The sequence below is a fragment of the Prinia subflava genome, chromosome 14 (genome assembly GCF_021018805.1).
Source record: "Prinia subflava isolate CZ2003 ecotype Zambia chromosome 14, Cam_Psub_1.2, whole genome shotgun sequence".
Classification (NCBI taxonomy): domain Eukaryota; kingdom Metazoa; phylum Chordata; class Aves; order Passeriformes; family Cisticolidae; genus Prinia; species Prinia subflava.
Genome location: NC_086260.1, coordinates 17,548,895 through 17,576,543, shown reverse-complemented (window position 1 = coordinate 17,576,543; position 27,649 = coordinate 17,548,895). Strand labels below are relative to the sequence as shown.

Sequence of the window (27,649 nt, the reverse complement as noted above, 5' to 3'; positions counted from 1 at the left end):
CAAGAGTGTCCCCACTGTCCATTTGTGACTTTCCCATCCCACCAGGGCTGGGCTGAGCCATGATACCTCTTACTCACTTTAAAGACCTTCAGGGTACCCAATGGTTTCCAGAGCAGTGTGAGCCCTCTGACCTTGACGGAGTGCCCCCAGTTGGGCAGCGACAGTCCCAGGGCTACACTTGTCCTCTGGCAGGACAAGTGGGCTGAGCTGTCAGGTTGACCAGTGGGCTGGTGCTGCTCACATGGGTTGCAGTGGATGGTTGTGTGCCTTATCTGCTTCCTGTTAGTGCAGGATATATAGCAGGGCTGCCTGCTCATCATGCTGCCTTTCCCTGTAGGATGAAGGCAGAAGTAAAGCACGGCTAACGGCACCAGTAAGTACAGCGGTTCCTATTACACCTCATATGTTACAGCTTGTGTGTCTTTGTGGGGATGCAGGGACAAAAAAGTATTAATGCTCTCATAATTTATGTAAACACAAGAATAGCTCCCCGTCCTGGTTTCATTTAGGCATCTTCATGTACTGTTAATGACTTGAAAATACGAAGGTGCCTCATTGCTCAGTGAGATTTGTTGCCAACAGAAGGAGTCTTTAGACCACTCAGGACAGTGGGTTCTCTTGTCAGTGCAGGGAGACAAAGGCCGTGGAAAATCTGTCAATAATCAATTCTTTGTAATGTTCAAAAGGAGAATGTAAATTGCAGACTGTGCCTCAAGTTAGTGTGGGGTTTTTTTAATCCTGTTTTGGAACTTTCCTGTGTTCTGAGTGCTCCTTGGATTCATCAAGCTGTCAGCAGAGTATTTGGAAAATTATAAATTTTGCCATTGCTGCCATAGCATCAGCTTTTATTGCTAAGAAAGTCAACTATTTAAAAAAATATCAAAGCCTGCCCAAAGTGCTTGATTGATTGATTGATGCAATGTGCTCCATTCCTGCTCTAAAGTACAGCCTGACACTTGCATTTCTTTGTTCTTGCATAATTTGGGATGGGCAGTGCTCAGCTCTACCTTCACTTTGAGGTGTTATGGACATATTCACATCTGTGGCAAAAGGAAATTAACATACCCTTCACAGATTTATGGTATTTAAGTTTGCCCATTGGATTTGCCTTCTGTTAAGCATACAGTTAACCTCTTTTCATTCCAATTAGTTGAAAACTAAGGATTTCCTTCCTTCTGTTTTGAACTGATATGTAAGAGGAAATCCGTAGATGTTCCTGTTTTGAGTAAACCTTTTACTAAGGAGTTCTGCTTGTGCATTTAAAAAAAGAATGGAAAGAAAAAGGTTATGTTGATTCAGAAATAACGCTAGAAGTAGCAGATCCATTTCTGAAGGCTTTGCAGCCAAAAAGCACAGTGCAAAAATGCTCTCTCCCTGTTTACTTTTAACCTCTGGTTTGTCTTGGATCTGATTCTTAGTAGGCGGTGTTATCTTACAGAAATTGCAGCCTCTCTCGCCACCCCTTTTGTGTGAAGGGTCCTGCCTGTGAAAGCCTGAAAATGCATCCTCCTGGATTGCTGTTTTTCTTCCTAGCAGCATGCTTCACTCCCACAGCTGACTGCCAGAGTCAGAAGGTAAGTCTGCGGGTCTTTGTTTAAATGTTCATTGAACAGTTCTTCATATTTGGATGGTAGCAAACAACACGTTTTTTCATCTGCATTTAGTTAGGTGCAGAATAAAATCAGTAAGAACTGTAGGGCTGCAAGGTATCTTCTCTGTAGTCCTAACTGAGGAACTAAATATAAGGTTGAAGAGAGTTGCTTGAGTTTTAAATCAGATTAAATTTGTGTCTGTGTTCAGCATTGAACATGAAAGAAACGACATCAGAGGGAAATACTCAACATCTTTGTCTTCTGCTAGTTTCAGTATGTGGGATGGGAACTTCGTATTCATCAGGACAGATCCATAAGTTTCCCAGGAGAATTTTACTTTAAAAAAGTTTTACAGTCTCATCAATTTGTCCGTTTGTTTGATTCGAGTATATTTCCCAAAAGCTCCTCAGTAAGGACTGTTGAATACTTTCCATTTTATTTCGATTTTGTTGGTTTTCTTTTGGTTCCTTCATGTCTGTTCTTGTGTTTAGCAGCAGCACCTAGGAGAATGTGTGATACCTTTGTAGATCTGTTCTCTAGACTCCACCGTGAGGCAGCCCAGTTCCTGTGGGCTGGAATTCACACTAATTCACATTATATTGGCTTCTGCCATCCCCTTCCTTGTGTCCTGCTGTTGGAGGAATAAACTGGCCTGCTAATCCTGGAGTTGTGGGGGGCATTTGGAAATTCCCTTGAGAAGGGGAACACCATGTGGAGGGTTGTCTTGTCTTGAATGACAGAGCAGGGCCTTGTGGGGAGTGGACAGACCTGTGAGTCTTAAGGACTTGATTTAGGAAAAGCCAGAGGACTGGAAAGATGCTTCAGTGTCAGACCTTGGGTGGAAGCTTCTGTATAGACTCTTGCACAAAAGGGCCACAAATGAGTACTAGGAAGACTGGTAGGATCATTACAGTGACTTGAGCACAAACATGAGGTGTCTCTAGGGGTGGATTTCATCTCTCTGGAGACGCGGGTTCCAGGCAGATGAGTTTCAGGTTGTGTTCAGAGACATGGACTCATGTCTTCAGCTGGTGAAGTGGAAATGTAGGTCTCTCTACTTGGAGACACTCTGTTGATCTCTGTAGTCACTGGGGAGTCTGGCTTGGCATGGAACAGTTACATTATCAGGTAGTGAGTACCCCCTTACAGAGAAGTTAAATGTTTTGAATCACCTCTGAAGCAGTTTATTTAAACCAGGAATAGCTCCCTTTTAGAGTTTTTTCCTCAAAAATTTCCTCTTTATGGAGAAAGAGAAGAAACATTTGAAAGGTTATAATGGGAGATAAGGAATAATAAGGATCTAATGAAGGCTTCTCTGACAGTTTAGAAACCCTATTGTATCTGACTGGAATGAAAGTGCTGTGATTCCACAGGAGGCTTTTCTTGGCTCACAGGGGCCATCAAGAGAGGAGAGAGATTGTTTGCTGGCTGTTTTTCAGTGATGTTACCTCAGGGCTCAGCTTTAATGGTTCAAACATGACAGCAACTTCGTTAGTCTGATTTGGGTTTTTATACCTCTTGCTGTGGGCTGGGGAAGATGCCACAGATGCGAGAACCATGGAAGTTTTTCTGCTGGGAGGAGACCAGTCCCAGGCTGTGCTGGAGGAGGAATGGAGGCAGGTGGAAAATGAGGAGAATGGTCTCAGCATCCCCATGTCTCCAGTGCTCTGCAGCTGAGATGCTGGGAAACACACAGAGCAACAGTAGATCTCATGTTATGTGATCTCTGAGCTTGATTGTTCATACTCGTGCTACAAAGTGTCTTCCCTGAACAAGTGTGAAGGGTTTGTGTGTCCAGGAGCTGCTGCTCTGTTCAGCTCAAGAATTATTGAGAGCTACTTGGGGAGGTACATGGCTATAATGACTCAAGCATGTGTCTACAGCTCTGTTTTGTAAAGGACAAATGCACTGGAAACTCGGTGATTCATTAGATAATGGCTGTTTCCAGAACTGGCTCCCAGGATTGTTGGAGCCGAACACTGACGTCCAAATATGTTTTTCTTTCTTCCTTGAGATTTTTACCGTGCAGAAGGATTTGTGTTATGGCTTGGGAGGAAAAGATAAAGAGTGAAAATGAGGGGAATGAAACTAGCCCTTACGAAATACTTCCCAGCTTATTCTCTTGAGGTGGAATATGAGAAACAAGCACTTGAGAAGTGAGGGACATCTGTTCAGAGAGGAGGGAAGGAAACCCTGCAGCATCCAGAAGCTTTGATGTGTCTCAGCTGAGTGCAGAGAGCAGTGGTTGCTCTTGCACAAGTGTTTGAGTGCAGGGAGAGAGCACAGCACAGCCTGGAAGACAGAGGCACCCTGGCTCTTAACTTCTTTTGGCTACAGCTGGATTGTCTTCTGCTTTAAAAAATTCTTTTCATTTTGGAGATGTTTGAGAGCACCAGTCCTTTCCTGTTCCTTTGTACACAAACTGTGACCCAGCCCAGGCTCAGATCACCTGACCAGAGCAGTGACTGTCACCAGGCAGCACTGCTGCATCATAGGGACAGATATTCCCTCTTGCTGCCTCCTTTCCAGTGGCTTTGCACTTACAAACAGCAGTCAGAGATGAGCCCAAGGGAGCAGTGCATCATTGTTTTCCATGAGGCTGTGCCCCAGGAGCCACTTCTGACTCAAACTTCTGTCTGTCTTTCATCCTCTCCAGAATTTGAGTATCCAGACTGTTGCATTTATGTCCCTTGAATCCCTCTTCTGCTTTCCTAAGAAGCAAAACTCTCCAGAAAAATGACTGCTTCATCACTTCTGTCACTCAAATTAGAAGTGATTTTTTTTCAATACTTTTCCACTCAGCTTTTTCTTCCTCTTTCCTCCTGCCTGCTGCTGCTGACACAAGCATATTTCTATATAAAAAGGGGAAGGTCTTACTGGAAAGCTGCCTAAAGCTTATCAAGTGTCCCAGTAGGGTAGGGGGGATTCCACAATAACTGTCTTAGAGGTCTGCAAGTAATTAAACATGCCAACATGGAGGAATGGCAGACGTCCACCTCTCCCACTCTTCCTTTCCATTGAGAAATGGAGCCACTTGATGAAGGAAAGAGAAGGGAAATAGAATAATGTATGAATAATGGTGTCTTCCTCCACCACCATGACAGAGAACACATTTAAGGGACCAATTGTGTCTGATGCCTGAAAGTACAGATGAAATAGAAGGTTGGAGAATTTTAATTTAGTGGTTTGTGCTCTAGTGTTTATTGGACTTTTTGATGAGATAGGGTGGCTCAGATACCTGGTAAAGGTTTGTGGCATAGTTCTAACTCACAGGAAGGACTCCACATCTGTATTTCTTCTCAGGCATCTTCCCATTCCTTTTTCCAAGGCATTGTCTCAGGAAAGGCTAACACTGGGAATTTGGTGGAACTAAAAAGACAGGAGCTGTGCTGTTCTGTGAAACCCATGTGCCTGGCTTCACCTGGCTCCTTTCAAAAGCCCAGCTTTAATCTGGAGTCCTAATTTAAGATCCAATCAGATGGCTGGATGGACTTCTTCCCTACCTCATAAATGGCACTGCTGATCTTTGGAGACTCTGTGGTACTCTGGAGGCAGCACCTTGTTTATTCAACCATATTGTTTGTCTTCTCTGTTTTGTTCCGTGAAAAATGGGAAATCTCCCCTGCCTGCTCTGTGTGGGTGGAAGCATAAGGAACAGCAAAGCTGGTCTCTGTTCTGCTGGATAATATCAGTAAAGCTGGTGCTTTCAGGAGAGATGGATTTGGTGGTTTCCAGATTGGTTTTGAGCTCTTTGTAATGCAAGGGAGTCCTTGACATAAGAGGTTCCTTAGGGATTCTGCTGCCGGGGAACTGGAGGTTGCTGTATGGCAGGAAAGCCTCAGAAGCACAACTAGAAGTTAATATCCATGGGAAGGGCAACCACAGACACAGAAATAATTTCCTTCACTGGGCAGCATTCCTGCATGTATGGTTGCAGAAGGTGGATCCATAAATATGAGAGAAAGCTCAACTACTCTAATCAGAGGGAAGGAATTGGGAAATATTCCAGGGACATGTCTCCATGGACTTGAGACATGGGGGTTATCTCTCAGGAGGTTTTGCTGACAGAGGCTACTGCCAGTCATCTGGGAGGGCCTTCCTGAGCTCTTGATAACTGATGGGAACTTCCTCCCTTGCCTTGAGGCAAATGTATGTATTTGGGCTTAAGTTCAGAGGAAGCAAAGCTGAGACTGCTGATGGAAGTCCAAAACAAGGAGTTCTGAGGACAGGAGGGCTGCTGCATTATCAGCGTTGTTTAGGATTGGGTAGAAATTCCAGATCAAGGCCTCCTCCCAAAATTTGATCTAATGTTTTTGTTTTTAGAAAATACAATACCTGTAGAGGCACAGTTGGGATGAGCTCTGTGGGTTTTTTCTAGTCAATGACCTTCTGGGGCATACACAGCTCATGCCTCCCAACTTCTCTGTCATCAGTAGTGGCAAATACTGTCTTTTTTCAAAATTACCAATGAGGTTTCTGTGCAGTTGCTTGTTTCCAGAAGTTTAGAAATTCAAGGAAATGCTTTTGGAGCAAAGTCACAAGTTTTAATGACAGTTTGGCAGGTGATGATGATCATTCACTCTGAGGCTGTACTTTGTCATCTGTGTTTCACTTGGAGAAGCAAGGGGTGCAGGAAAGCCCTGTGAGGAAAACCAAACCCCTCAAGTAATTCTAGCTGGGTGGAAGGACTTAGCTGACTTATTCACCAGCCATGAGATATATCCAAGTGTCCTACCTGATCTCTGTGCCAATGTTTATGGAGTCCTTCTCACCTGGGGTCAAAGCATCAAGGTGTTCAGAGAGGTTTCCTTTCCTTTTCATCCACCTCCCTGTGCCTCCTCACAGACAATTGCCATGAGAAATATTTCTGTGAGCAGCTCCTGACTCTGGGAAATAGACTGAACTAACACAGTCAGCTCTGCAGACCTGTGGAACAGCAACGAACTGGATTTCATTAGTGGCATAGAAAAGACAAATGCTGTGCTGCCTTTTAATTCAGTGTCTTCTGGCAAGGCTTTTTCATTTAGGGCTTGTCCTCACACACCACTACTACATGTTTGTCAAAGATCAGCTGATATTAGCAGTGCAGTTCTGTGATTGTTTTAGAAATGGTTAGAATATTTCCTGTGGGTTTTAGGGGAAGGATAAGATAGCTGTGATCTGCCCTGTTGCTTCTAGCTGAGATCCAAGCATGCAGCACCATGGCAGGGGCGTTTAGTCCATGGCAGTGTGTGGTACCTCCCAGCAGCTGCACTGGCCACTGCCCTCCCCAGTGATATCTAACAAATGGTGCAACTCGATACAGATATTACAAGATTGGCAAGATAAGTGCCTAGGATAACCATTTAATCTGAGGCTATTTCCGTTCTGTTTTTTCTTTTTAAGTTAAGATCCATGCGATGCAATGTCATGACGAAGTTCACCTTGAATACAGCATGTACTTCTTGTGCTGCAGTGCCTAAAATGTTGTGTCCAAGAGGCTGGTTCAAGATCACCCCAAGATCAGGGGTGAGGGGCTGCAGGTAAGGCCTGTTTCCTGTGTTTTGGTGCAGCCCTTCTATGCAGGGAGTAGAGTGTGTCTTCAGGAGGACACACACATGGTTCTGAGCTATAAAGGTCCACAGAGTTTTGTTTTCAGATGGGTTTATTGCCCCTATTATTGTTGCTTTTGTCTCCTTGCAAATCCCATGGACGTTTTCCGGGCAGGTTCTATATACACAGAACAAATTAAATGACAATAACCTTTTAACTTGCCCTAAACAACGAGATTGCTAATGCTGCTCTACCAATTTAACAGAGGTCTGTCTAGCATAGAAACCTGTTTCAGACCCAGAGTTCCTTAGTGGCTTATTAGGAAAATAATATAATGATAGTTCCCCTTTAATATCCTCCCAGCTTCCAGCAATAATCCTCTGAACTTTTAACCTTCCTAGTTCACTTTATTACAATTGCTTGTTCATGTATTCCTTGCTCATACTCTGTTGAGCTTGGCTGCTAGGAAAAGAATTAAGGAAAACTGAATTTACTAGGAGGCTTTTGTAAAACGAAACACTATAGATTATTGTTTGTGTGTGTATTCAACAGTGAATGTTAACTGTTAATATACAGCTCCAATTTCTGCTCTTTGTCTGATTCCCTCAAAATACTTTAAAAATAGCAGTGGCAGTTTTGCAGTTGATAGCAGTTTTTGCACACACACAGGAGTCAGATGGAAGCCAAAACAGCAATGCTATTGAGACAATTTCCAAGTTCCTTTTGGGAAGGATGTGGTGCCAAAAATAAAATGAAGTGTAAGAATAATGTGAGTCTATGCAGCTTTTCTGTGTGTTATCTACTCTTGTGGTGGTGGTTGGACAGACCCAAGAATAGTTTTGTAGCATGTACGTGCAGAACAAGAGGCACTGCCACCAAGGACTCACCCTGTGTGTAGAGGGGAGGGATGAAGGGTTGAAAAGAAGATGCTTCTTTGAGGGATTTAAGGCATTTGTCCAAGATTTGTTAGAGAATCTGTGAATAATATGGCTATTAAATCCAGATTTACAGCATTTTGATCTGAAATCTTTAGTAAAAGACAGAAAGGGATGAGTCCTGAAAGGAGATTTTGTGCTTTCAAACTTATTTTAGATATGAAGTCAAATGCTGAGTCACCCTGGAAATCCTAACTTTGTTTCTGTGCTGTTTAACCCTTCAGGACCCAAAGTTTCCATCCTGATGCAAGACCCTGTCTCATGCCCAGTCCCTGACAGGTTTCTTCTAACCAATCTTTGAGGTTCAGATCAATGGGACTCTTTAGAGAAGACATAACTGGAGTGAAATCTCTTGTGTGTGTGCATGGAGCAGGGGATGAGGGCCCTTCCCTCCTTCAGAGCTCAGGGCGCTGCAGAGTGATTGCCTAGAAACCCTCCAGCAGTCCTGTGCTGGATTTGTGGTATAATCATGATCTTGGATTATTCTTTTTAAGATACTCTGTCAAGTTAGGAGAAAATACCCTTTCCCTGCCAGGGTGCCATCACGCGTGTAAGAAGGAAATTGAGGAGAAAAAGTGCTGTCCAGGATTCTGGGGTACAGAGTGCTATGGTAAGTTTTGGGGGTTTTACAACAACCTGCAGCTGTTGAACAGGTCAAACCAGTTTTAATAGGAGGCATTAAATATATATTGAAGTGATTGATTTTCATTATTCCTTGAACACTCACAAGGTCTCCGTTATCTGTCTGGGAGCATATCTGTCTGTTCAGTGCATAATCTCTGCTCCAGATGAGTTGAATCCCCTTACATTTAACACATAACATAACCTCCTGTGGTGGAACTTCCTTTTGTCTCCTCTATAAAAATAAACTTTTGGAAAGGGATGTTTTTGTTCCTCTTTGCAAAAGTTTCCAAAGGAAGAGGAAGATCTTTCCGATATCCCTGTTGTCTGCAGCGCGTGTGCCACGTGTGCTGCTCTACAGTCTGGAGCTAGTCAGCTGTTCAGCCACAGAAAACACTTAGCAATTCCAACCCGAGGTGAAAATAACCATCCTAAAACTCCCACTCAGATGTATGCCAAGTAATGAGAATTGGTTTTGTCTTGTCTCAAAAATCCAAAAGCAAGATCTACTAAGCTAAACATTTCTCAAACGTTTGTCTGACGGGATATGGAAAGACTCCCTCCAGTTCTGCAGAAAATGGGAGACTGTTTGAGTGCTTGAGCCTGTTCTCATACTGGCTTTCAATGAGCAACTAGTTTCCTCAGAGAAATCACAGATTTCAGAATTATCAGAAATAGTCCTCAGAATTTGGAGGTACCCCACTGTAAAGATGTGGGGACCCTGTTTTCTGGGCACACTTCCAGCTCTTCATGAAGTCAAGGAGAGCTGAAAATGCTCGGTGTCTTTGCAAAGCAGGCTCCTTTCTGTTCCTAGTTCCAGAACTGTCCTCACCTCTTGGTGCTGCTGGCAGCAGCAACCTCAAAAAATGTTTCAGTGCCTTTGTTGAAATTTAGTTATGGCTTGTTGGGACTTTTCCTTATACCTTTCACCTCTGGGCCAGTGTTAGGCGTGCTGGATAATTTGCTGGTGAAAAGGCCTTTGTTTTGCAGAGCTGGGGCAGGAGGAGATGAAAAGGTGCTGGTTGTTCAATTTAATCTTATCTGTCCTGTCTCTTACCTGCTAGAGTGTCCAGGTGGCTCTGAAAATCCCTGCAATGGCCATGGGACATGCTTGGATGGTATACAGCAAAATGGGACCTGCATCTGCAAGGTCAGTGCATGATTTGCCCTGGGAGTGGTGTGCTTTGTCAGAGGCAGTTGTTTGTGTGGTGCCTGTGCAGGTGCCCTGGGTGGAGGCTGCCCTTCTGCCTGGATTGCCTTTGCATCTCCTTTCATGCCAGCATCAGTGTCTGTGGTTTTCCTGCAGCAATTGTGTTGTCAGCAGTAGCACTAAAACACTATTGGTGATGGTGTGCAGCTGGTAATAATGTCAAGGGTGAAATAAGGAAAGAATTGCATTAATTCAACCCCTGATCAGTTGAAATAATTGTGGCTGTCTGTGGCTGCAAGAAGCCCTATTAATGAGCTGAACCCAGGTAGGCAGAGGCTCCCTCTCTCAGGAAAAGCAGGAGAGATGAGAAAGAGAACTTAGGGCAGATTTTTTTATTTTTCTTTACCACTCCAGACTTAGTACAACCAAACAATTCCTGCACATTTGAATTGAATAGAATGAAGTTTCTAAAACGTATAGGGCAATGAATCAGTGTCAGACTTGAAACTTCCCCTGATGAACTGTATATTTTTACAGTATTCTTAATTAACAGATCAAATCCTACCTCTTGGACTCGTCTTTGAGAACAGTTGGTTTTGGATTTAACTCAAAGACACCTTATATCAACTAAAATGTATGCTGATGGTCCCTGAACCCCGTAAAATCAATGTAAAAAATCCTACTGCTCTTAATGAATTCCAGATTCCTTTTCCAGAGAGATATCAGGAGCCAGCTGGAACATTCCTGTCTGTCTCTAATTAGCACATTATTTCCTCAGTGCCCACCAGAGTTTCCTGACATCTGCATACCCTCTGTGTGTCAGCTTATACTGGCATATCCTCTGCCATGGGGGCCGGTTGGTACTGGAGCACTGAACAGATCAGTTTTCTTCACTGTGTTGCTTCAGATGTCACAGAAAATCAAAAATGGGGAGAGACTTTAAACTATAATGATGAAACATTAGAGTGATATAAAACAATAAAAGTGATATAAACAATAGAGTGATATAAAAAAATAATCTCTGGCACATTTTGGGGCCCTTCTAGGAGCAATACAGTGGGTATGGCTGCCAGAATTGCCGGGATGAAAATCGTTTTGGCCCAGGCTGTCAGTCAGGTAAGAACAAGACATTCTAGTAAAACCTCCACAGAAATAACTGAGAACAAGGAAGGAGTAGGAAGAGGATGAGTGAGGAAGGTGCTGGAGAGGGCAAAAGTGGCAGAGAGCTGGCAGCGCTCAATAGCAGCTATCCTTCTGCACTGTCCCACTAAATAAATGATTCTCAGTCTCTCACTCAAACAGTCCATTTTTCCTATTGTAAATCTCTTTCTCTCTCCCCTTCCTTACCAGGGCTATCCCACTTTCCTCTCTCTTTCTAGACAGGCCATTACCTACATCCCTGAAACAACCCACACTCACTTCCCAACTGTTTTTTAGGCTCCTATAACAGTTCCACTTGTCTCCCAGCTTCTTCCTTGCTGCCCTCTATAAAAAAATTGATTACACACTGTGCTGCCTCTCATGTATGGCATTTTGGGAAGGGAATCATGGGCAGTGCAGCCTGGATGCTACAGGAGTCCTTTTTGTCTAGCTCCTGCTTCCTTGTGTCCACACAGGTGAGATAGGTGTGATCTTGGTGGTTGTGCTCATGTGTTCAAACACACGCCTGAAAAGCTGGTCTAGGAGCTGCATTCAGGGCTGCTCTTACCTCATCTTCTTGAGCCCAGGACATGCAATTTACCCTCTCAGAGCTCTGACTGGCACGGCCAAATTTTAAAAGGAGCTAATGGGTTATTGGTGGGAAATCAGGATGCCAAGTCCCATGGCAGCTGGCCAGTGTGTTCCTGGAGCCCTGTGCATTTCCTGGCAGCGAAGGGCTGAAGCTTTGTCTGGATTTCCCTTGCAGAGTGTGACTGTGTGCACGGGGAATGCGACAGCGGCGTCGCTGGGAACGGGAGCTGCACGTGCTACGGAGGCTACACAGGCCCCAGGTGTGACCAAGGTAAGCACACTGCTGGCTGCAGAGGGGCTGGGGGAGCAGACCTGTGAGATGGGCTGGGGTGTCCCTAAAGGGGCAGGGAGGCACTGGACAGGTTGGGAATGTAGAGGAAAGATGATTTGAGCTTTGGAGATCAAGACAGAGGGAAGAGCTGGGGTCTACTCCCCACTTTGTGATGCTATTAAGATACCATCTCTGTATGCCTCTGTTCTTTCTCTGGACACCAGCCAGATCTCTTCTCTCAGCCTTGGGGGACCTGACTACCTAGACTGCCAAGAACTTAGATCTGCCTGCACTGCTCATGTCCTCTGGCTTTTGTGCCAGTTTGGGGTCCTCGGAAACCACATTTGCCTTTATTTCCAGATATTCTGTAAGGTGAATGTCCTAGGGTGACTGGGTGAACCAGGACAGTGAATTACATATTCTACCAGTACCCTACATGCTGAAAGGGAAACTCTCTTTGCTGTGTGACTGCAGAGCTCCCCCTTTGCAAAGGCGTGACGTGCGAGGCCAACAGCGAGTGTGTGGTGAGGGATGGGACAGCTGTGTGTGACTGCAAGCTGGGCTACAGGAAACAGGGCAGCACTTGCCAAGGTGAGAAACTTCTCTGTGACCCTAAATGGTCCTGTTTAGAAAAAATCCTGTCGCAGGGTATCTGCAGAAGAGTTTGATTACTGTGAACACAATGTCTACTTCACTGCAGAGGTTTAAAACCCAATTTTTCAGGAATACTCATAAGATTAAAGGCTAAGCTTTTGGCTCTTCTCTCACTTGGTCATAAAAGCAAGAAGTGAATATTAGAGTTGTAGGTTCCATCCAGCACTCACTTATAATTATGTACTTAATAGTGACAGAAGGATGTTGGTGAGTCTGAACCAGTTTAAATAATAAGGTGTGGCGTCTAAGGAGTTCTTCACTGATTTCAAATTTAAGTTTTTGGATTTGTTTCCTTAAAAGAAAGTTGATAAGATGCATGTGATCAGCTAGCTATGGATAGCTGTTTTCACTGTCTCTTTACAGGTTTTGCTGACCACACTGCAGTTTCATATAGCCTCAGATATGATGCAAGTTCAGAATCAGTTCAAGCATCCTCTGTCACTCACACTTCTGTTTCTGAAGTAACATGGAAAATGTGTCATCCAAACTCCTCAGAATAAAACCCCCTAAACGTCTGCTCTTTGGAATGATTTCATTTCCCTGTGAAATTTTAGAAGTATAATAGAACAAATTCCTTATGCTCCATTCTTTCCATGCCTTGCAGTGTGCTGTGCTGCATTAAATGCTGTTTTGAAACAAGTTTGGTTCTGCTCACCTCTAATCTCTTTAATTGCAGCTCAGGATCCTTGTACTCCTTCTCCATGTTCCCCCTTTGCTGTATGTAAAGTTCTTGGACCACGTGCATATGAATGTACCTGCAAAGAAGGATTTCAAGGAGATGGAAAGGTCTGCCAGCCCATCAACCCTTGTGTTGACAGCAATGGAGGCTGCCCAGAAAACTCTACAATTTGTGTTTACAGACGTCCAGGAGAGGTAAGGGCAATAAAAGCCAAGGTCTAAAAATGGTCAAGGGAGAAGTTCTTCACATGAACTGATGAATGTGTTGGTCAAATCTGCTCTCCTCACCTCAGATTTGGCAAAGGGAAACCAGACAGCTCTTTTGTAGGATAACTCACGGGGTAAAAGATGGTGAATCTCTGTGATCAGTGTGTTGCCTTCCCTTAGGCAACTTGTGTTTGCAAGCCTGGGACAAGCAGGAGAAGTCCTTCATCTGAGTGTTTGGCGTTTCCCAGCGACTGCCGGCAGTACCTTTGTGACGTGACTGCCACGTGTGAAATTAACTCTCAGGGGACTCCTAGGTAAGCCAGCTGGAAAACTGCAAATAAAGCTTATTCTGCAGCTAGAATGGAAACTTGGTTTGGATGAGCTGACTTTTGAAGAAACTGAGGGTGATCTCAGGAGAACAGGCCAGAGTCGCCCTTTGAGAAGAACCTGTTTTTGACAAACCTATTGAGAGTAGAGTTTTACATCAGTCATTGTAAATTATTGCATGTGGGTCACAAAATGCTTTAAATCTGGGGTGGCAGAGTCTTCTGTGATGTGAGCTGGCTGTGTAGCTCCCCAAGCTAGTGGTGGTAGAAGTTAATAATCAATCATTAAAAGGGAGATGTGTGGCTTGTTTGCTCACATTTGTGCACATTTGTTCTGAGGAACAAGACTGTCTCTTCTCCCAGTCAGGCCTGTAAGCAATAAATAGAGTTGCAGAGTGACAGAGAAGGGGGAAGTTGAGTGAAGAAACACCAGGCCTCACATAGTCCTTCGGAGCAAAACACCTTCTAGTTTGTACCCCTTAGATGAGAAATATGGTGGATTGTTTTTGCATAATGGCCTCTCAAACACCAGAGAAAGCTTCACTGAGAATTTTATGTGTTTTCAAGAAAAGGTAGAGCTTCTCTGAGACACTGGAGAGGGAAAGAGCAATCCCACCTCCTTGATCCTTTCTTCTCCAATGCTGCTAGAACTATTAACATCCACTTGCTCACTGTATGCTCCAGGCCAAGATTGAAACACAGTGGCTTCCCTTTCTGAAGATCTGCTAGCACAGTGCAGGACACAGTGTTCAGTGCAGTCCCTTACAGATCTGTTCCCCAGCAGCTGGCACTGAGCCTCTGAGGCTGGAGTGATGTCAAATCCCTCCCCTGTGCCGTATGTCTTTGCACGGCTGAAACAGAAAGAGCAGAGCTGATACTTGGACAAAGCCCAAACGGGAAAAAACATCTTTGGTAGTCTCTGAGTGATGACTACAAATCCGTGTGAACCAGGACGGAGATTTTCACATGTAGATAAGCTTTTCTGGAAAAGTCATTAACTTCTCTGGGCCCCTCAGTGAGTTCTAGATGGACTGTAGCTGCCTGATGTGCTGGGGCTGGCTGCCCACTGAAGCCAAGGGGTCACATAGGAGTGGTTTGACAGACTGTCACTTAGCCTGTGGGTGTTATGCATTACCTCAGATTTTCAGATGCTGAAATTACTATGACTGACTAAATATCTAATTAGAAAGTTGTCAGTAATTATGTTGTGGCACTCTGTACCCTGAACTCTAGAGCAGACAATCCTTATGTTATTTGTAGCTGAGAAAGCATCTCCATTCTCTTTGGGTGGATACAAATTGGCTTGCCTGACAGAAATGTGCATCTTTTTTCCTGTCACTCAGTTCCAGCAGAAATCACTCTGCCCTTACCTGCATCCCTGGAAAATTCAAGGCCACGTTGGGTGGGGCCCTGAGCAACCTGGTCTAGTGGAAGGTGTTGCTGCCCATGGCAGGGGAGTTTGAATTAAGTGACCTTTAAGGTTCCTTCCAACCCAAACCACTTTATGGTTCTAAGATCTTAGAGCTGAGACTGGTCTTTCAAGTGCAGATACTGACACATTGTTCTGCTTGGCAATTGTTGAATGTGTTGCAAACTGATTTATGATGGCTTGTTATGTTTCATCCTTGTCTCATAGCTGTGTGTGTAAAGAAGGGGAGATTGGAGATGGGAGAAGTTGCTATAAAGATCTGTTGGGTGAGATAAATCAGCATAATTTGCGAGGAAGGTTAACTAGGAAGCTCAACGTCGCAAAGAAAATGTTTGGTAAATGCTTTCTTTATTTTGCTTGGGGGGTGGAGCAAGCTGGGGACAGGGTAGCAGTGCCAAACCTCCTCTGCTTCCTTGTAAATAAATACTTGTTGCTTGTACCAGGCTGATGATGTGTAGATCGAATTGTGCTGTTAACAACAGGAATATTTATTGCTGTGGCTAAACTGTCGCTGCCTACCCCTCTTTTTACAGCTTCTGGGTGCTCCACATTGCTGACTAAATATGGGCCCTTCACAGTCTTTGTACCATCTCTTCTTCCCATTCTTGACAGAATGGAATTCAATGTAAGTGTTCTTGGGTTTAGCAAATTTTTGTCTTAAGGTTCTTTCCTGCTTGAGCTCTGCAGCCTGTAAAAACTGACACAAGAGAGGAACTTTGGAGTGCACTATTTATAGAAATCATCTCTTGGGAATACTTTTCATTGTCTGGTTAAGTTGCAGTCTTATAGAGGATGTTACATCCCTCACATTATTCCAAAAACCACTATTTCTTTCTTCAATACTGACAGAGTTTGGTTTTTTGTTTTTAATGTCAGAAAGTCTTATGACTTTCTGGCCATTCTTCTTGCAAAGTTCAAACCTCTTATGTATGACTATTCTTAAAACTTTGAGTAGTTTTTTACTACCTGGGGGTGTGATTTTCAAAAGGGACCAAGTATTACACCAAAGTATTGGAATTTCGACCTATGGTCAAAAATAGTAACTTCAGGATCCATAGAAAATATATCAGGAGAGGCCCCCAAGTTCCCCAGTTTATCTGTTCCCCCAAGGATCTGTTCCACCTAATCAGTACTGGCAGAAGATTGTTCTAAAAAATACCAATGAAGGTAAGCACAGAGAGAAGAAAGGAAGAAACTAAATGTAATTTCAAGAGATTAGACCACCTACATTGTCCAGCATAGGCAAAGATTGCACTTGGGGAGCTTCAGCAAATTTTATAATATGGAGCAAGGATATATATGTATATATATATATATGGTGCAAGGATAATTTTTAATTTGTCCATGTCCAGTATGTTTCTGTCCAGAGGATTCCTCTAAAGTCACTTGCAGGTTAATCAGTCTCTCTCTGATGTCAATCAGCCTCCCTCATCTCTTGGATGTGTACACAAACAGAAGGGGTTTGCCAGAGTGCCACTCCAGTGAATAAAAAGGAAAAGAAAAGCTCAGTCTTGTATGCTGAGAATTTCTATGTGTGTGTTAGCTGGGAGAAAGAGGGTGTTGTGCTAAATGAAGTTTTTGAAAGAACATCTCATTTTTGTTTTTTGTGTGGGCTTTCCTCCCCAAAGGACACCACTGCTGAGCAGTTGTGCAGAATGCACATTGTTCCTGGTCTGCACTTGATAGAAGACATGATAAAAGCCAAGACTATGTGGACCTTGTCAGGACATCAGCTGACATTCACTAGCCAAGTAAGGAATCTCCTGAAGGTCTGGGTCTGTTTTCACCTGGGACAGGCTGGAGCTTGAGCATGGTTTCCTTGATGGACTTTCTTTACCAGAAAACCTTTTCCTGTGATCAAAACAAGAAGCTCCTTTGTGCAGTCTAAAGCAAGGTGATTTAAGAGCAGACACCCCAAGCAACCACATCTCCTGTCTCACGGACAACCAAGAATCTGCCATGTGTATGGTCTTTCCATGCCCTCTGTATGCACTGTGGTCTGGAGAAGAGACCTTTTCCCTACACTATCAGCAGCTACAGTATCCATGTGGCTGACCTGGAAGAGGCAACAAAGCCTCCCTTCAGACAGAATGCTCCCTTGGAGTTTGTGTGGTTGGACACAGCCACATGCTGAATATTTCCTCCTCTAGTTTCTCTTTTCCCCTCTTTCTATTTTATTTTCCTTAGTCCTCCTAGAAAAGAAATTTTCATTGTAGTGTTTTGATGTGGAAGGCTCTTTTTTTCCTTTTCCAACTGATTCACATTTCCTGGTATCCACTGCTCTCTCTCCATCCTGCACCTTTCCTGCGTGCAAGCTCACAGGTGGCCAAGGGGAGAGCCCTGTGTTTCCTCTCTGAGGATCCAGCCTTGGCCTTGAGGTCTAGGTCATAACACATCAAAAGGACAAAGCACTATTGGGAGCAGGGGAATCTGAACTGAATGTGTCAATGCTCCTTTCAGAATTCTTTCCTGTTTGTTTACTCAGGGGCCTTTTGATCTGGGAAGTCTGCACTCCCCTTCCTTTGTTTCAGACAGAGTCCTCAGTGATGTGAACTGAAGTTTAGGGCAGGGAGGAGCAATTAAAAATGCACATGGTAAAACGAAAAGCACAGGAAAGCTGTGCTTCCCTGAACTCAAATCATGACTGCAACACCAAGGCTTGGATGTTTAGTTTGTAGGTTAACCAGGCTTCAGTGCATGGATCCATACAAAGTGGAAGGGCCAGACACATGCCTTGTAATTCAGAGAGACTGACTCCTCTGGCTTTGTTGTAGCACTACAAGACTCCTTGTAGGCACAGTGAGTCAATAAAAGCTGCAGTCAAAGCTGTAGTTCCAGGATGGCCTCCAAATTGTCTGTGTGGTGGCCAGGGCATCCTTTTGTGATCCAGAGCTGTGACCAAGCATTGCTCACATTCAAACTTAATTCTGAAGCAGGGTGTCCCAGGTGAGGTCTTTTTTTATTCTGTATTAAGACTCATAACCACCACTCAGGATCAAAATATTACCCACACTCAAGTTGGATGGGGTGTTTGTCTTACATCCAGGCCATCCCTTACATTTACTTTTTCCAGAGTAACTCTAGCTGTGCCTTGCCCTTGCTGACCCATAAGGACTGATTTATAGCTGTGCCATGGTAACACAGATGTACCACAAGGAAACAACCTCTTATCATTATTATTATTATTTCTCAGACATACATCAAATCCTTCCGGTATCAAGACCTGCCAGGGGAACTGTACAACATCATGCAATCAAATCTCCCAGCAGCCAATGGCATCATACATATTGTCAACAGCCTCAGGAAAAAACCCAGCTCTGACAACCTCAGAAACCCACAGGTACAGAAGCATTCAGATTTCTTCTCTTTTACAGGACAGCAGAATAAACACTTTATAAAAAGCAATTTTTGTCATTAATTTTCCAAATCAGTGAGGCTTTTTTTTAAAGGGAAAAGGCTATTTGTTTTGTTTTCAGCCCTGATAAGGTCTATTAGGTATTGTTAAGATACCTTTAAAAGTAGCTAATAGTACTGCAGAAGCCAGATAAAAATCTAGCAATTATGCTTTTACAGTGCTTAAATGAGAAGAGAATTCTATTTTCATGAATAAAATCACACCAAATGAGTTCTTCTTCAGCTGTATCTTACAGAATATGTATGTTACAGGACAAGTGTTAAAAAGAATTTTTCACATAAAATTCAATTGAAGATTTTCTTTATTCCATCTGTAGTGGATTTTGAAATTATAATCAAAAAGTTGTCTGTGTGTTAAATGAGAGCAAATAATCATTAGTTTGTGCCCATCTCTTTGAGGATGATGGTCTCCTGTAGATCTTTACATGCAAACCACAAGCTGGGCATTCAAGTATGTCCTCAGACCTGGCTTCAGCCCCAGCCATGTTTTTCCTCTTTGTAACTTCTTGCAGAAAACCATTGGTGAGATCCTTGCTTCGATGGAGATCTTCAGTAGATTTGAAACTATACTGGAGGTAAGCAAGTTTGTGTCTGCCCAGGAAGCTGTGATACTACTGCTGTACAGAACCTGCTGCTGATTTGGGGGGGATTTTGAATGGCATTTAAATACCTCCCAGTGGTTTGGCTTTCCTTGGGTGTCATTTTTCTTTTTATTTTCTTACTTTACCTAAGCAAATGTAACGGAAAGGATTGGAGTTTTCACATCTTTAGGGGATCTGGCACAAGCAGCAAGGGTACATGCCTCTTTCCCACCTTCTTCCCCACATCCCCTTCCCCTTGTCCCAGGAGAGTTGTTCTCCAAAGCATGGTTAGTTCTCGACCACAGTTTGGTCTCTGTGTGTTTAAAGCATGCAGGGAGCATTAGCCCAGAACTCCCTTGTTCATATTTGCTGCATTCCTGCCAGTGGCTTCATTGTCCCAGCTGTGGTTTTGTGGTGCTTACACTGCTATTACATCACACACCTGTCCCTGGTGTGCAGTTGCCTCTTGCACATTTTGCTTTACAAACAGCTCTGTCTTTAGTGAGTTGTTTAATATTTCCTCTCCCTTCCTGGTGGGCCTCCCTCAGTAACCCATGTTAGCTCCATGACAAAATCTTCTGTTGTTTTTGCAGAACTGTGGCCTGCCTGCAATACTGGATGGACCAGGCCCCTTCACTGTGTTTGTACCCAGCAATGATGCTGTGGATAGGCTGAGAGATGGAAGGCTCATTTATCTTTTCACAGAGGTGGGAGCCCATAGTACTGTCAGACATCCTGAGCTGGCTGAGTAGCCCTGGGCTATGCTGGAATGACTTTGTGCAATGGATGTGGTTGCTGCTGAAATTTGTTCTTCCTGGGTGTGGCTAAACCATGTCTCTGTTTCTGTAAGGCTCTAGGAGAGAAGCAGGTGCTGAGAGTGGGAACTTGCAGTGAGAAATATGATCAGCCAGATTGCTTAAATTTGTTGTTTGTCTTTCATTTCTCACCCCAGCTTTGGGCAGAGGAAAATGAAGGAACTTATTCACCAAGTGAATTCCCTGCCATAGGCATTGGCATTGTCAATCACTGATTAGAAGAAAATGTAGTTGCCTCCTCTTACTCCTCAGCACTGAAGGGGTATCTAATTCTCATGTTCTCTTTCCTTAGGGCATAAATAAGCTTCAGGAGCTGGTGAAACATCACATCTACACTTCAGCAGCGGTAAGGCAGGCAGCTCTAACCCCAGACCTCCTTCAGACCAACCCTTATCAACCCTTTTGTCTGGCATAGAGGTCACAGTGTTGATGATTTCAGTTGCTGCTTCTTGGACTTGCCCTCGAGGAGCAGAGATGGGACTCAGGATCTGATGAGGCAAAATATTTGCCATGAAAGGAGCTGCCAAAAGGGACAGCTGTGCTCTCCATCAAGAAACTCTTGGGTTTTCTGGAGTATTGGTGCTCCCTAGTTGGATGGCCTTTACAATGTAAATATTGTCCAGCAGAGTTTGCTGCAGGACACAAAAATCACACTTGTCCTGGTTCTCAGAATTCTCTAGTCAAACCATTAAGGTTCTGAGTACAGAAGCTGCAGTTTACATTTTTCCTGCCTTTAAGCTTATTTTTTCAGTCAAAATATGTTCTCTATTATGCTTCTGGCTGAACTTTCATTGTTTATTGACTATGTCCTAGATAAAAACTTTATTAGTCTGACCCTACTTGCAGCTGTATTAGTAAGAGACCCTGTTAGAGAGACTTGACTTCAGCTGTGCTGGACAGTTACCTAAACAAGGAACGAAAACCAAGGCAGCTGCCACCAGCACTGCTGTTTGTGGTTCTGCAAACAGTTCACACAAAGTCCTGGATTACCCTCTGACCCATTGTGTGTTTTTAAGACATTTCATGAAATGTAAATGTTACGTCCTCTTGAGAATTTTGTCAAGTGGCAGGAATTACAGAAGGAGTCTGTAAGCTGCTTTTTCATGGTACCACTGCCTTGTGTTTTATTTCAGGTGACTGTAGAGCAGCTGATCATGATGCCACACATCGTTACCATGGCTAACCAGATACTCACCATCAACATTAGTGCAGATGTAAGTGCAAATCAAAACCCTTTGGGACAAACCCTTCTGTGGTAGGAGAGAGTCTGCATGTAGTTCCGAACAGTGTGGATGCAAGTCTCTGCATCCTCCTCTGCTTAAAAACTAGACTTAAATGAGACCACTTAATTAGTTTGCTTCTTATCCAATCTGTGACTAAACTAAGAGGCTTGACCATTTGTGTGGTTGCCCTTGATGTTGTGAACCATCTGTTTCCCACTTCGGCTTTATGTAGCTGATCCAGTCTAATCGGCTAAAATTGTGTTTCTGCATCAGGGAAGAATTCTGATGGATGAACCAGGGATCCCCTTGAACATGCGAGACATTGTGGCTTCTAATGGCATTATTCACACTTTGGATGGCATCTTCATCCCTCCGTCAATCGTTCCCATTTTGCCTCACAGATGCAATGAAGAGCAACATAAGATTGTGATGGTAAGTCATCTTCTCCCATTCTCCTACTCAAGCACAGCTGGCACTTGGTGTGCACCCCACACTCACCTGGAGGGCCACAAGCAGGCTGTGAAAATGCATTTGGGAAATGTGGTCTGTCTGAGAGTTGTGAGCCCTGGTGTGAACTTTGGCAGCATTGTCAGTGTTTCTTCTGCTTGCGCTTGGCACTGCTTTCCTGATAATCAGCAAATGTTCTTTGTAGGTTGTTGTTCTTTCCTTGCACCCACCCTACCTTTGATTCCAAAGCACATTTGCCTTTTCCTTTATATGTTCTTCTTCCCACTAGAGTTGCTAACTCGGATGACAGTGCTTTGTTCCCACCTCTGTCAGCACTGGTGTCCTGTAGCCTGGGCAGGAAGCAGGCATTCAGTAGCAGGACCTACAAATGCTGTGCAGTATTCTCACATGGACTGTTTCACACACCTTATCTGAGGTGCTCACTCCCCAGTTTGATCATTGGTAGGTTACTGAGGAAAGAAGATGAGGTTCTGGAAAGACACAGTGAATCCCAAAGGGCCAGAGTGTCCACATAACTTGCTGATTCAGTGACTCTTGCTGCTTGGATGCCCAAAGTGCCTTCCAGCCTAGCAGGATTTCTAGTGCCAGAGAAACTCAGAGTGCAGACAGACCCCATCTTCAGGCAGGTGAAAGCATATCCTTGAGACACATGAGAAATTTTATTTAAGTGATAAACTTGGCACATTTTGGAGTGTGGAAACTAATAGCAGTTAAATATTTCAGGTACATGTTGTGAGGTTTTGGATATATGTACTAGGAACAGTAGCTCTGCAGCATTCTTGGCGTCGGGAACAAGTTCCTTTGAGAAGATTTTTGCCTCTTCTTTTCTTAACAGGGCTCTTGTGTGGATTGTGAGGCCCTCAACAACAGCATTTGCCCACCTGGCAGCAAGGAAATGGTAAATATTTGTATTTATTTCTGTAATTTCTTTGCATAATGACAGACACACCGACATTTCTAACTCAAGCCACTTTCAAATAAACAGGGAGCAGGAAAGGCAGCCAGTAGAGAGGCTTGTTAGAGGGTGTGTATCCAATCTTTGTGATCCCAGACTGTTGCCCACTAACTGCTCTGTGCACTCTCTTTTTCTGGAGTCTGCTTGCTGAATCAATGTGGAGCACAGTGAGAAATTCTGGTCTAATGAAACTGTAGACTTGCAGCTTTTAGCACTTCTGCTGTGCCTCAGGCAGAGCTTTCCTTTGACATGCAGTGTTTACCAGATCCTCCAGAGCCTCAGAAGCAAATCTAGCTCCACGAGTACCATCCAGTACTGCCTCTGCCTCTGTCACAGCCAGAGAATCACAACCTTTCTGCTCTGCAGAGGGTGAGAAAGAGTTTGTTCCTGGCCTGTGCTCCCTGTTGATTCAGAGGCGAGCAGAGCGAGCTGAAGGTGGAGGAAGGAGGAGTGCTGCTGTTTGTTATCCTGTGCTGAGGTTAGCAGAACAGCAGGTTCCAGGAAATTGCAATGTGAAGGCCAGACCCAAGATGTTGTTTGTGAAAGCCAGAGAGGTGCTTGCCCCCCTAAATTCTTGGGTGTCCTCTGAGAGGTCTGACTTAGGAGAACTTGCTAATGCTGTCTCAGCATGGATGTCTGAAGTAGAGATCTGCAAAATCACCACTTGCTCATTTTCCTCTCTGACTGAGGCAGGCAAAGTCAGAATCACCTTGGGCACAGTTCTGCCTGTCACTGAGCATTGTTCCAATGTTATTTGCAACACTTTCTCCTATGTCTTCTTCTCTTCATCTCACCTTCATCTTTTTCCGTCCCTCCCTCACTCTCTCATTCTCTCCTTACTCTTTCTATGCCCACTCTCCCTCCCTTCTCCCCTCTCACCTCTCCTTTCTCTTTCCCCTCCTATTTCTTACCCTCTATTTCTCCTTCCTGCCTTATCTCCCCCTTGTCTTGTCTCCTCTCCCTCCCTTCCTCCCCCATACTTGCTGTCTCCCTTATCATAGGTACTATTATTAGAACTAAAGGGCAGCACCTTGGCTCAGGCCTGGGGACTCTTGGGAGCAAGAGGAGGCCACCGTGTGCCTTGGTTCATCCTGTGTGCTCTTCACCTTGGCTCCTCAGTGAACTTCCCCAGCCCAGAGATAGGCACAGCTGCTCTCTGCAGCAAAAAGAGTGAAGGGGAAGGTTACAGTGCTAGTGGCTTGTTCTGTTTGTGCAGGAATCAACGCTCTCCCCAAAGGAGTGTGTTTACATCCATGATCCACAGGGCCTGAACGTCCTGAAGAAGGGGTGTGCCAAGTACTGCAATCAAACCATCACGGTGAGTGTGGTGGAGGAGCACATTCCCTCTGAAAGGAGCTCAGCTCTGCTTTTCCTCACTCACCAAGAGCTCTGACTCACACTTGAGAGGGCTGGATGGGAGCAAAAGGAAAGCTGTCCCCAGGACCATCACATAAACCAGCTCCCCTTTTTTCTTTGTGCAAGAGAACACAGTGTACCAACCTGCTGCAGATGCTAGAAGGCAGCTCAGTTCAACCTGAATGCAATAAATAAATAAAATAAAGCCTCCCTGTTGTGACCAGCCAAGGTGTAGGAAGCCATGATGGTGCAGTGTTAACTGGAGTGTCCCAGCTTCGCATTTCTCCCAGAGGAAGCTGAGCACAGGGAAAGTGCTGCAAGCTGTGAAGTGATTGCATCCTGTTTATGAACCACTGTCAGATGGTTCGGGAAAGTCTCTCTCAGTGAATTTATGGACCTCGTGTTTGTCTGCAGCTCCTGAGCTCTCACAGTGCCAGCTCTGTGGAATGATTTGTGGGTGTTTCATTAAATACTGCTGATTGTTTGTATGATGATTGTTCTTCCTTTGGTCAGTCATGGCAAGGCCTGCAATCCAGGACTGCTCTATCTCTCCACAGGAAGGCAGTCCTGGGCATGGATAAAGTAAGAGTGGACCAGTGTTATTAAAGAATTTAAAGTTCATAAAAAACATGCATACTCTGTGTCAAAGTCAGAGAACAAGCAGAAAATAATGGTTTGTTCTAAGAAGAATTGGCTGTGAGCAGGAATAGGGTCATTGTTGAAAAATAATTTAGGTGCAGGAGCTCCTAAGAAACACAGATGCTAAATACAACATTCTATTTCCTTCCATGGCAGAGACAAGGAGGAGAACTTGACAATTATGAGCAAAAGAGTACTCTAGGAAATTCTTGTTAGGTCATGTCATACCTTACCAGTTTTGCTTTTTTTCTTTTTATTTTCAGAAACCTGGATGCTGCAAAGGCTTCTTTGGCCCAGACTGCATACCATGCCCAGGGGGATTTTCTAGTCCATGCTATGGCCGGGGAAATGTAAGTGTGGAGGAACCTTCTGCATTGCAATGAGCAGGTGCATCAGTGTGGTTGGAGAGTGTAGCTTGAGATAGCACAATTCAGAGTTTGTGCTCCAGGATAAGCATACATAGGTGGTAGCAGAGGATCCAGGGAGAATGGCACATATTTAGTTGAATTAGGTCATGGCTGTTGGGCACAGCTCTGGCTGTGTGGGATGTTGTATTACTTCCACCACTCTTCAAAGTCTTGTTTGTTACTGCGAGTATCAGAGTGCCTTTGATGGATGTGCCTTGGCATTTCTCTGAGTTTCAATCACTTTGGTTTTTCTCTTGTTTTCCTTCCAGTGCAGTGACGGTATTCAAGGGAATGGCAACTGTAACTGCTTTGAAGGTTTCAAAGGCACAGCCTGCCACATCTGTGCAAACCCAAACAAGCATGGCGAGAACTGTGATGAAGGTTAGTAACTCTGATGGAGAGACTAAGGGAGAACTTAGAGCAAGGATAATGGTGCAAATTCATGTATATTTGATTCCCTTCTGGCAGGACCAGCATCACGAAAGAAGTGACAAAAATGTCATCATGTGTGTCCCTTCAAACAACAGAGGAGAAAACATGTTTAATATGACAGCGGTCATGTTTTGGAAGCATCAATCTAATTTAGATATCTCCTGTTAGGAAACAAAAGACAGTTGACAATGACCTTGAGCTTGATAGCCTAAATTTAAGTCTGTTCTTACAACCTGTAGAAAACCTGGACCCAGACAGTCACAGGATCTGTTCTCTGGCCAGGCTTTATTTGTGATGGATCTCTCAGCAGACATCCCTCTGTCAATAAAAAACCAGAATGATTATTTGGTGTCACAAGAGATTGTGAAGGAAAGCTGGGAATCTATAACTATGGTGGATTTTGAGCTTTTTGTACTTACTGAATGTAGGAGCTTCTCGGTGAGGGCAGAGTTGGCGACAAAGTATCTCTATAAGCAAAGCAACTGTAGTAGCACCTGGTTTATTATGAGGGTCTTGCTTGTAGCTGCCAGGCACAGCTAAAGCAGGCCAGGAGAGCAGGAAAAGAGGGGGAAAAGAGTGGGGAAAAAGAGGGAAAGGAGAAGAGAGGGAAAAGAGGAGGGGTTCTGAATACCGTACAATAAATGTCTTTCCAAGTTGAATAGTCTGTGTTGGACCAACCAATCTAATACAAGATACCAATCTCACAACATTTACATACAGCCAATAGAACTGTCCCATTACCTAAGGCAAGCAGAAGTATATTGTTTAATCAAGGGAGCTGGCTCTCAGCTTGGCACATCATTATTCACTAGCTGACGACCCGGTACCCTACACCCTAAATCTCAAAGCTTGCTCTCATTTCTATCTTGCCTGTTGATCTCATACTCCCAGAATCTAAACCATCATATTTACAAGGCCTCTCTACTTTATCCTTCCCAACAACTGAACTTACTGCATGTCCTTGACAGATTGTGGCTGTGTCCACGGTGTCTGTGACAACAGGCCTGGCAGTGGCGGGGTGTGTCAGTCCTGGTCCTGCAAGGAAGGCTACACTGGGAAATTCTGTGACAGGACATCCAAGAACTGTGGCCCGAGTGGGCTGTCCCAGTACTGCCACCAGCACGCTGTCTGCAGCCTCAATGACACAGCAAGGTCAGTCCCTGGCATGCTCAGGGCACGATGCCATTGTACAGGCACATGGCTGCCACTCCTGTGGCTGTGTGTGTCTGAACTTGGTGCACAAGATTGTTTGAGTAACTGAGCCAACCTGGTAGTAATAAATCTTGCTTGCTTGAGGGACTGCTCTATCTGTATCCCTTTTGTGTTTATACTTTTAAGGTGCATCTGCATGGATGGATATGAAGGGGATGGGTTTTCCTGCCAGCCCGTCGACCTGTGCCTTCAGCCAGAACGGGGAGGTTGTTCACAGAATGTGAGTGGGGTCAGCCTGTGGAGCGTGGAGAGGCAGCTCCTCTCAATCAGGGCAGGGATCCAGGACTCCTGGGACTGTTGCAGATTTTATGTGCTAATTTTTCCCGTCTGTCAGATGAGGTGGAATAACAAGTGCCTTGGCATAGTCATTGTAAAGATGTCAATCGTTTGGGTTGGTGCCAAAATGTGACACTCCAAGGATAGTTTGGCTGGTGCACACCAGCTATTTTATCAGCCACACAGATTAGCTGTACAGATCGTTTTTGGTTTGCAATGATATTCCCTTCAAGCTCTTCTAATGTGTTTCTGTCTCTGTAGCTTAACTGTGAGATCCAACTCATATTCCCAGTAACCATCAACACTACATTTCTATCTATGGTTAAAGACTGTGGTGCTTCATATTGGAGATTACTGCCAAAGGATCAGACCTCATCATAAATTAGACCCTTCAGTCAGAGGAAGACTTTGGGCCACATACAAGAAAATAGGATGACACTGAGGACAAAGTAGGTCTTTTTCTGAGAGAGATCTGCCCTCTGTCATTGATTCCATCCCAGACATACTGGCAGGAGGTGTGGTCCTCCTCTTCAGGGAATACTTATTGTGTAATGGAAGAGCTTTACACGATGGTAGTGAATGTCCTGTGAGTTCTGAGCCACCTTAGACACAAGTGTCTACCTCTCTTAAAACACAAAATGTCTCTAGAATCACTTTAGTATGAAGTTTTCTATGACTTTTCTGGAGTAGATGCTTCCACCCCCCATCTCCAGTGCTGGAATCAGAGTTGGTCAGTCAGAAATTC

At 44.2% G+C, this 27,649-nt stretch overlaps 1 protein-coding gene across 2 annotated transcripts in view; it reads left to right on the top strand.

Moving 5' to 3' along the window:
* Window positions 1–263: 263 nt before the first annotated feature.
* STAB1 (stabilin 1) overlaps window positions 264–27,649 on the top strand; it is a 55,594-nt gene continuing 28,208 nt past the window's right edge. The window contains exons 1-25 of one of the 2 annotated variants that reach the window (XM_063411924.1): window positions 264–373; window positions 1,439–1,574; window positions 6,978–7,114; window positions 8,554–8,669; window positions 9,745–9,830; window positions 10,877–10,946; window positions 11,737–11,832; window positions 12,307–12,423; window positions 13,163–13,359; window positions 13,552–13,685; window positions 15,334–15,461; window positions 15,660–15,751; window positions 16,755–16,877; window positions 18,320–18,466; window positions 19,053–19,115; window positions 19,715–19,828; window positions 20,229–20,282; window positions 21,070–21,150; window positions 21,433–21,591; window positions 22,463–22,525; window positions 23,799–23,900; window positions 24,841–24,927; window positions 25,254–25,365; window positions 26,385–26,568; window positions 26,755–26,848. In XM_063411924.1, coding sequence (XP_063267994.1) covers window positions 1,500–1,574; window positions 6,978–7,114; window positions 8,554–8,669; window positions 9,745–9,830; window positions 10,877–10,946; window positions 11,737–11,832; window positions 12,307–12,423; window positions 13,163–13,359; window positions 13,552–13,685; window positions 15,334–15,461; window positions 15,660–15,751; window positions 16,755–16,877; window positions 18,320–18,466; window positions 19,053–19,115; window positions 19,715–19,828; window positions 20,229–20,282; window positions 21,070–21,150; window positions 21,433–21,591; window positions 22,463–22,525; window positions 23,799–23,900; window positions 24,841–24,927; window positions 25,254–25,365; window positions 26,385–26,568; window positions 26,755–26,848 — 2,631 coding nt within the window. In that variant the 5' untranslated portion in view covers window positions 264–373; window positions 1,439–1,499. Of the gene's footprint in view, window positions 374–1,421; window positions 1,575–6,977; window positions 7,115–8,553; window positions 8,670–9,744; window positions 9,831–10,876; window positions 10,947–11,736; window positions 11,833–12,306; window positions 12,424–13,162; window positions 13,360–13,551; window positions 13,686–15,333; window positions 15,462–15,659; window positions 15,752–16,754; window positions 16,878–18,319; window positions 18,467–19,052; window positions 19,116–19,714; window positions 19,829–20,228; window positions 20,283–21,069; window positions 21,151–21,432; window positions 21,592–22,462; window positions 22,526–23,798; window positions 23,901–24,840; window positions 24,928–25,253; window positions 25,366–26,384; window positions 26,569–26,754; window positions 26,849–27,649 lie in introns of both variants that reach the window. The other variant, XM_063411925.1, reaches the window with a different exon arrangement.